General features: G+C 39.9%; 1 protein-coding gene across 2 annotated transcripts; it reads left to right on the top strand.

The window, feature by feature from the left end:
* Positions 1-3,443: 3,443 nt before the first annotated feature.
* lrrc8da (leucine rich repeat containing 8 VRAC subunit Da) lies at positions 3,444-9,884 on the top strand. Of its 2 annotated transcripts, none has more exons than XM_047369303.1 (2): positions 3,444-3,845; positions 7,257-9,884. In XM_047369303.1, coding segments are annotated over exons 1-2 (2,550 nt in total). In that variant the 5' UTR covers positions 3,444-3,844; the 3' UTR covers positions 9,806-9,884. The 2 variants fall into 2 exon arrangements, with proteins under 2 accessions (XP_047225259.1, XP_047225260.1); XM_047369304.1 differs by lacking the exon at positions 3,444-3,845 and adding an exon at positions 3,868-4,999.

The raw sequence follows: 9,884 nt of genomic DNA, 5'->3' as shown, positions 1-9,884 counted from the left end.
CTCTGCAGACCCAACACACCCTGCATACAAACCGTTTAGGGTTTTCAGGACGGCACTACAGAGCGCTTTCTGCTAAAACCAGCCGCCACAGAGACAATTTCTCTGGTGAACACTTGACAGTCAGAGTTCCAGAACAACATCATGCATACTTGGACTGATCTCACATTATATTCTATTATAAAGTCAGTTGTGTATATATGTACATTAAAAAGATATTCTTTATTTCCACTGCTATATATACAAAAAAATAAAAAATCCTCACTGAGAGCAAACTTGTCAATAAAGCTGATTCTTCTCATCTTTTCCAGAACCAGAAGTTGTCATGTCCACAGATTCTGCCATCCACGTGAGTTGTGCAGCTTCTCCAGAGTTACCACAGGCCTCTTGGCTGCTGCTCTGATTGATGCTCTCCTTGCTCGGCTGGACAGTTTAGGTGGATAGCCATATTTTGGTGTTTGCTTTAAACCTCTCTACAGTTTTCTTCCTGACCTGTCTGCTGTGTTCCTTGGTCTTCATGATGCTGTTTGTTCAATAGTGTCCTCTAACAAACCTCTGAGGATTTCACAGAATAACTGCATTTATACTGATGTTAAATTAGATACAGGTAGACTAAATTGGTGACTTCTTACGCAAAGAGAGTACACTGGATTTTATTTAGGCGCATCAGACTAAAGTGGTTATGGTTATAAATACACAGTACACTTTTGAGATTTTCATTGGCAAAAATGTTTTAATTCAATTAAATTGATCTGATATTGACTTGAAATCTGTATGATTCCATCGAATTGAGTTTGTAAAGTGCTGTGAGATGACACATGTTGTGAATTGGCGCTATATAAAAAAACTAAATCCTTCCAGTTCACAATCATGAGTTATTTGGTCTACATTAAATTCCCACAAATTACATTGGAGTTTGTGGTTGTAACGTAACAAAATGTGAAAAGATTGAAGAGACATGAATTCTTTTGCAAAGAATTAATGTCTTTGCAAAAGACATGAATTTTTTTTAGCCCACAGAAAATGTGTGGGCTAAAAAGGTGTGTGTGAGGAAAGCAGTCCACAAACCTGACTCAGGACCTGTTCTGTCAGAAGAAATGGGACAAAATTCCAGCAAACTATTGTAAGGAGCTTTTGGGGGATATACCATTTGGCCCCCAAGTGGATTTTTTGAAAGGGCGGAAATGTGTTTAGATGTTCCTAACAAACACAACGAGATAACAGATTTTCAAGGAACTACCAGGACAAAACATCTGCTAGACTGACATGTCAGTGCAAATACCATATGCGAGAATAATTACAAGCCACAACAAGACAAGACAAATGAAGCATGCCAGCTTAGCAAATCTTTATCCTTTATCCTTACATGTCTCTGAAACACATGTAAATTTACACAAATCATTAGATACATTTTCAATTCCATCAGAACTTTTTAGAATACTCTAAAGGCAACAGATCATTGCTTTATATTATGCCTAATATACAACCCAACTCTTACCAAGCCAGAGCACCTCATTGTGTGAGAATGCAATCTCTAGGTTTACTGTGCAAACAGAAAAGAATAGTAGCTTCCAGGAAACAAGTATATTTCTTTGTGGTTGTTTGTGGTTTGTCTGACATGCAGCTAAAGCCCTGCATGTTTCTTCTTTGGGTGTGAATGTCTGTGTGCTGTTTCCTTTTTGTCTGAAGAGGGAGGTTTATGGACTATTTTTACCTTGGTGGTCTGAATACCAACATACTCATCTAGTTGCCGGGAGTACATGGGGTTTTGAAAGGTCTGTGTCCTAAAAAAGAAAACCCATTATGGTTTAACCACTACCTCACTGTTTGGTGAAAAAGCCAAATGATTCAATTTTTTTACCTCTTCATCTTGGTTCACCCCACCGACCATATGTCTCGCCACAGACCCAAAAAGCACTGGTCTCCATGCTTGGTTCTTCAGGGACCACTGTTCTGCATATTCTAGTTTCCCTGCTGCCACAAACCTTACTCAACACCTGACTCAATATTATGTCAAAATATTGAGGCAACGTCTCAAGACATCAGCCAAGAAGTGAAATGGGTCTTTCAAATCAACAATGACCCGAACCATCCTGCAGAATTAGTTACAAAGTGGCTTGAGCACAATAAAACCAATGTTTCGCAGTGGTCATCAAAAAGTCCTGATCTCAGCTCTACAGAAAATGTGTGGGCTAAAAAGGTGTGTGTGAGGAAAGCAGTCCACAAACCTGACTCAGGACCTGTTCTGTCAGAAGAAATGGGACAAAATTCCAGCAAACTATTGTAAGGAGCTTTTGGGGGATATCCAAAAGGTTTGACCGAATGTCAGCTGTTTAACATACTGTTCTACTAAAAACTGAGGAAATGTATGATACATCCTGACGTTGAAGAACGTTTTGAAAATGTTCTACAAAATTGTCTTTTATCATTCTTGCATTTAGCAATTAGAAATAATGTTGGTAATTTTTACTGATCTAAGACAGGGAAAGTTATGCCTGATTTAATGTCAGGCAGTGAGGGCATCAATGAGGGTTTTTTACATAGTGTATGTAAATATTTGGTTTCAACTGTATGCAAAATATTGCATCTGCTTTCTATAAAGTTGTTTATTCACTCCAATGGCTCATCAACCGCCTCAGTGTTTAATCTGACATGCTGAGTCTAGTTTCTACTTTTCTTTGTTTCTTTCGTCATTCTTTTCTTCCCCCTCTCAGTTCTTCCACTGCACAAGGGCAGAGTGAGAGAAAGCAGACTGGCAGCAGGCAGCAGGCAGCAGCCCGGTACCGGTTGAAACCTGTTTGGGTTGCGACTGAGAAGACATTTACTCCACCCCGTGCATTATCAACGCAAACCAGAAAGAGTTGGAAGTTATGCGGGTTCTACTGCATAAATAAAAAGACAGAAAGAAAATAACTTCATAGAATATTTTATTTCTGAGTAAGGAGATTTTCAGACAGTCTTAAAAGAGGAGGAATACGATGCTGCATTCATGTCCCGAGAGGAAGGACTTGAAAGTTCTAAGTTTCTATTTAATCTGTTTATTGGTCTAACATTCATCTACTATTTTGTAGTTACTGGGAGGTTAACTTATTTCCACAAGAGTGTCAGACAGATTAAAGTAAAGTCTTGACATTTATATTTCTCAAATAATAAATCCTATTCGTTAAGCCGTGTACAAAGCACTTCTTTGCTGTACGGTTCCATCGCTCCGTAATTTACACACACTTTCTAAATTTCCGAAACCGAATGTTGCAGTTATCCAAATCACACTATAAATCTTAATTTTAGGTGTAACAAAATGCCTGCATGTAAAATTGCGATTTGAAATTGTTCCTCCTGCAATATTCTACAATATGTTTTGTGTCTTTGTGAATAATTTAAATTGAACAATCAAATTAGTGGCTTTACAATGATTCTTGTTTCCCCTTTCCACCACGCTCAGTAAACGCAGCATTTGGTAGCTAGCGGGCGGCGTCTACGGGAACTTGCTCTCATCTCGCCGTCCAATGGGAAGCGTCAGTTAAAGCCACAAACTGCGCTGTGCGCGGCTCCATGTTGGATCTGAGAGTCTTCAGAGAAACACACTGCTCGGGCAGTAGCTACTCATGTTATCTAACACACGGACGAGAACCTCACTGTGCACCCAGACATGAGGGCTAGCAGCCGGCAAGCAGCAGCGCCGCGAACAAACCTTCCCCAGGATTCTGCTTCTCTGAGCGGCGTCATTACTGTTGCGAACGCTGTTAACAACGAGGTTCAGAAATTAGGTTAATCACGCACCTGAGGAGCGGCTAGAAAAGTGGCATGCCGAGTTAGGAAGAAACACTTGGACTAAGATAACGCTGGCAGTAAGTATATTTTCCTTTACAAAAAAACAAATAAACTAAAATAAAGTATTTTTCTGTGCAATAACTGATTTGTTAAGGCCGAAAAACATAGTAGTGAAGCTTCCTTTTTGACACGTCTAATCAAGTCACCTGATCATGTAAGGCAGCAGAGTGAGAGGGAAACTTCGGCGTTCAAAAACTGAGTGGACGTGTTTCATCAGCCAACCGTGGGAAAATCTGTTATTATTTTAGGATATTTAAAAGGTTATGCAGGGAAAATGCCTCGTGATGTCCAACTGCATACACTCACTGGTAGCCATCTTAGAAGTTACAGTTTATCTGACTGAACTTGACTTGTGGTCCTGCACTATCACGTGGGAGCTTCAGTTTCGCACATTGTGCCTTTTTTCTTCAAAAGTTAACCAAGTAGGCCTGTTCCGTCTTTTTCTAGGCTCACTAACACACTCACACACACCACCCCTGTTAAGACACAAGGAGAAGGTTGATCATTATGTAAAGACTGTCTGAACTGTTCAGACACAGATGTAGTTGATAAACCTGAACTGCTGGATCTGAACAAATTGACCCACTTACTGGGGCAAATAAAAAGGAAAAACTTCACTTATTGGTTTGAGATATTTTGAAAATTCTTCTGTTATATTCCATAGAAAAAAATAACTTATGTACTTTAAAGAACACCACCAAATCCGTATGGGTCATGAAAATCCTGATGGGTGCATCTCAATTTTTAATCACATTTCCCCCATCAAAAATGTTTACCTGTATGCTGTATAGCTGCAAAAAAAAAACAAAAAAAAAACTTTAAAGTGTAAATTTGGCAACAGTACAAGCTGTACAATCACTAACTTTTTTAGTCAACACCATAATGAAGGCAGTTAATGATAGACGTTTTTTTGTTTTGTTTTGGCAAACCATGTAACTAAGGTGATGCAAGATGAGTACAGCATTTAATCTTTTCATAAGAGGCAAATATGCAAGAAAAGGATGGAAACATTCAAAGGAAAACTGATTGATTTCAGTTTCATAAATGATCGTTATCCTCGTCAGCTTTTGCTTCAGTTTTGTCTCCATGGCAATGTTCTTTAAGGGTTTTGGGGTCATTGGAGTCAAACTCTGACTTAAACACACAAGGTTCATCCATCTTCAATTCAAAGGTAATTCAAGTTGTTGAATTGCAGAATATACCTCAAAGTATGTCAACTGTCCATTATTGTTTACTAAAACCAGTTGATCTGTCAATTTTTGTGTTTCTTGTGAAATACACATAAATCAGAATTAGTTTTTTTTTTAAGTATGCTTCCTTAAAACGTTTTATTAAAAAAAATCCTATTTAAGAAATCCTATAATGGACATCCGCACTACTTTACACAGCGGTGTTTTTATTATCAGTGTACATTTGCTTGAATAAATGTGTCCCACTGTGTAGGATCTTTAAATGGTATGAAACAAGCTAGAGGGCTGGCTACAGTTAAACATACAATAAATATCCAGGCCTGACAACATGTGGCCTGAGGAAGAGCAACACCTCTACTTCTCCGTCTAGGTAATCCAATTTTTCATCTCCTCAGGTGGTTGAATACAGGTCTTGAATACATCAGGTGTTTCAACATGTCATAGTTAAAAAAACTGTTAACATCAGTGATGGCTGCAGTCTATTCAGGATTTGGCCGAGTCAGCAACCACAGTTATCACCCTGACACAATGAATGAAAAAAATACATAATATACCACTGTCTTGGATAGACATTTTATACTGTCACTCGTTAGGACTTTGTTACTAATTCAGTCTTTTTTAAGTTGCTGTATAATCAAGAGCTATTAGATTCACAGTATCAACAAATTAAGTCTGAAACAAAAAAAAAATGTTTGTGTGTAAAGTTGTCAGTCAGATATTAAATTAATTAGGGATTGGTAGTTTGATTATTTAACCTACAGTTATAAGAAATGTAGGTACGACCCTAATTATCCACAATAGGCACTTTAGGAAAAGAAGAAAATTTTTGGAACTCGTGCAGATTATGTTATTGATGTTACTTAAAACAGTGTTAGAAAATGAATGAGAATATATGTTTTCGATATTACACTGCAAAATAACTTGGCTGCACTGTCCCGGGGGTTTTTATCCCATGGATTTCATTGATTTGGTGTTGTGACTCAATATGTTTGGCAATATAGTGTGTTTATGTGTGTACATCATGGCGTGACATTTAAGACTCTGTGAAGTACGACTGAAACATGGCTGACAGGAAGTGAACGTTCAGTGCAGCAGACCATGGTGCAATTATGGTGAAGACTCATGCTCAGCGGCAGCCTCAGTTACTTATTCAAAGCTTGCTTTGTGCTGGTGAAATAAGACTCCAGCAGATGGGGCAGGGGGCAACAATGTGGCACAGCCACCTTTCACACTCTGCTGTCAAGTTGACCAGAGTCTAAGTTTGCTTTACTAGAAACTTTCATTAAATCTTATTTTGATCACTTCATTCTTTTGTGTCTAAAAGAATACTCATGACCTGAAGGTCTAAGCTTTTAGAAGGCTGTTTATACTGATCAAAGATAACATTTTGACCTCTGATGAGGGAATTGAAAAAGTCCTTGAGTCTGGAATACGTTTTTTGTTGTTGGTAGAAACAGGGAGTAATGCATTTGTAATGTTTTCACTGTGCTTCTTCTGTAACTCAAGCTACTTCTACTTTATTTTCCAGTTGTCACTCTCATTGTTATCAATGGAAGCTTTAAATTGCCTTTCTGTTCTCTCTTTGACCTCTACTTGTGAACATTTGTGGATTTGTGGTTTTATTTCACGCAGTTTTTTTTACTCTGCTTTCACATACAAATGTTAATACATGTTTTAACAACAGTTAGTGGCAGCCAAAATCACTCCAAGTGTTGAGCATCTAAACTCCCGCAGAAATATTTTTTTAAGAAATAAAAAAAAGCCAAGGAGGATTTCAGGATGATAACTATAAAGATACAGATAAAGTACAGCTACTTCAACTATTTGACTCCAGTATGACGAGTGGCCTTGCCCCTGTAAGACTGGGCCTGGTCTTATGGGTTGTTTTTCTTTCAGATCATGTTTGTTGGCTGGGTGTGTTTGGGTGTAAATTTTAAGTCATATCAATTTTCACTCAATGTTGACTAGTTTGGGTATACTTAAACTTTGTAAGATAATTCGCATAACACAAAAAATGGCAAATTGTAAGTACTTTTATTTTCGACCTATCTATTTATTATATTTGGAGAAAAATCCCAGATGTTAAAAAATCCTCAGTGATTGTAAAATAAGGAAACCAACAAAGAATTGACACTACTCCATCTGAAAAGATACATTTTACATTGTAACCTAAATAGAGTTAGTAAAGGTACTTCATGATCTAAATAAGATTACTTCTGTTCTCTCTTTTTATTATAGTGATGTTTACACTCACTGAAGTTGCTTCCCTGAACGACATCCAGCCAACGTACCGCATCTTAAAGCCATGGTGGGACGTCTTTATGGACTACTTGGGCCTGGTCATGCTCATGCTGGCCATATTTGCAATGACCATGCAGATCACCAAGGACAATGTCGCTTGCCTTCCCTATCCTGAAGAAACAGGTGAAGCTTCAGAAACGGAAACCAACTTGTGCCCCCCTCAAACAGCATCCTCGGCAAGACCCACTGGAGCCCCTGTTACAACCACCATCTCTTCAGTTCCTACGGAGCTCTCTAACAAGGCCATCACTGGTATTCTCACAACTCATCGGCCTGCGGTGGCAGCGCAGAAGACTGTCCCTAAACCTGAACCGAGAGGGGTTAAAACGAACCTGGACTTTCAACAGTATGTCTTTATCAACCAAATGTGTTACCATGTTGCCTTGCCCTGGTATTCCAAATACTTTCCATACCTTACACTTATCCACACCATCATTCTCATGGTCAGTAGCAATTTCTGGTTCAAATACCCCAAAACAAGTTCAAAGATCGAGCATTTTGTATCTATTTTGGGGCGGTGTTTTGAGTCTCCTTGGACAACAAAAGCTTTGTCTGAAACCGCTTGTGAGGATTCTGAGGAGAACAAACAGAGGCTGACGGTCAGCTCTTCAGGGCCAAAACAGGTGTCTTTAGAGGGGAAGGATGAAGGTGCTGATGCCAACCAATCCACACCAATGCTCGGGGTCAAGTTTTCTGCAGATAAGCCCATTGCAGAGGTCCCAAGCAGCATGACAATCCTGGATAAAAAGGATGGAGAGCAAGCCAAAGCCCTATTTGAGAAGGTGAGAAAGTTCAGAGCCCACGTGGAGGACAGTGATTTCATTTACAAACTCTATGTAGCCCAAACCTCTGTCAAAACTGTTAAATTTATTTTGATCTTGTCCTACACTTTCACCTTCTTAGCTGAAATAACATTTAGGCATTGTTGTGAACCAGACATAGAACAGCTAACAGGCTATAAAAGATTCTACTGTACGCACAACATGGCTTTCATGCTGAAGAAGCTGCTCGTTACCTACATGGCATTGATCTTGATCTATGGGATAACATGCCTTTACTCCCTGTTTTGGGTGTTCCGACGACCTCTAAAAGAGTATTCCTTTGAGAAGGTAAGGGAAGAGAGCAGCTTTAGCGACATTCCGGATGTCAAAAATGACTTTGCATTCCTCTTGCACATGGTCGACCAGTACGATCAACTTTATTCCAAACGTTTTGGTGTCTTCTTATCTGAGGTTAGTGAGAACAAATTGAGGGAGATCAGCCTCAATCATGAGTGGACGTTTGAAAAATTAAAGCAACACGTCACGCGCAATGCACATGACCAGCAGGAGCTGCACCTGTTTATGCTGTCTGGTCTCCCAAATGCTGTATTTGACCTGACAGATTTGGAAGTGCTGAAACTGGAGCTGATTCCTGAGGTGAGATTTTCTGCAAAGGTTTCCCAAATGACCAGCATGCAGGAGCTGCATCTTTCCCACTGTCCAGCCAAAGTAGAGCAAACAGGTTTTGCTTTCCTACGGGATCACCTGCGCCGGCTGCATGTTAAATTCACAGATGTTGCTGAGATACCGCCCTGGGTCTACTTGCTTCGCAGTCTGAGGGAGCTTTACCTAATGGGGAACTTAAATTCGGAAAACAACAAAATGATTGGTTTGGAGTCTATGAGAGATTTGAGGCATTTGAAGACATTATGCCTGAAGAGTAACCTGACAAAAATTCCAGTGAACATCACAGAGCTCTCGCCGCATCTTCTTCGACTAGTGGTGCACAACGATGGGACAAAACTGCTAGTTCTGAACAGTCTGAAAAAAATGACAAGCCTCATTGAGCTAGAGCTCCTCAACTGCGAACTGGAAAGGATCCCCCATGCTATCTTTAGCCTGACCAACTTGCAGGAACTTGATTTGAAGTCGAACAACATCAGAACAATAGAAGAGATCATCAGCTTCCAGCACCTCAAGCGGCTGACATGCCTAAAACTTTGGCACAACAAAATCATCACTATCCCACCATCCATTGGTCATGTCAAGTCTCTGGAATCTCTCCACCTTTCTCACAATAAACTGGAGTCCCTTCCTTCAGCCTTGTTTACTCTTCCTAAACTGCGACATTTGGATGTGGGCCATAACTCCATTACAGTGCTTCCACCAGATGTCGGTCTCCTCAACAACCTCCAACATCTGGCCATTAACTCAAACAAGCTGGAAACCCTGCCCAAACCTCTCTTCCGATGCACCAAGCTGAAGGTTCTTTGTCTAGGCCACAATGCACTCACCAGTCTGCCAGAGATCGTGGGTCACCTGGTGCAGCTCACACAGCTGGAGCTTAGAGGAAACTGCCTGGACAGATTGCCCGCCCAGTTAGGAAACTGCCGGCTGCTGCGTAAAAATGGGCTTATCGTGGAGGACCATCTTTTTGACACCCTGCCCGTGGAAGTTAAAGAGAGTATCAGCAGAGAAACAAATGTTTCCTTTAGTGGCTTGTAGAACAAAAACCACATGAAAGACATTGAAAAGAAAAACCTTAATTATTGTGGAATTTACATAAATAAATGGATTTACTTGA

The sequence above is a fragment of the Girardinichthys multiradiatus genome, chromosome 6 (genome assembly GCF_021462225.1).
Source record: "Girardinichthys multiradiatus isolate DD_20200921_A chromosome 6, DD_fGirMul_XY1, whole genome shotgun sequence".
NCBI classification, from domain to species: domain Eukaryota; kingdom Metazoa; phylum Chordata; class Actinopteri; order Cyprinodontiformes; family Goodeidae; genus Girardinichthys; species Girardinichthys multiradiatus.
Note: the sequence above shows the minus strand (reverse complement) of the source record. Positions and strands in the feature narration are given on the sequence as shown.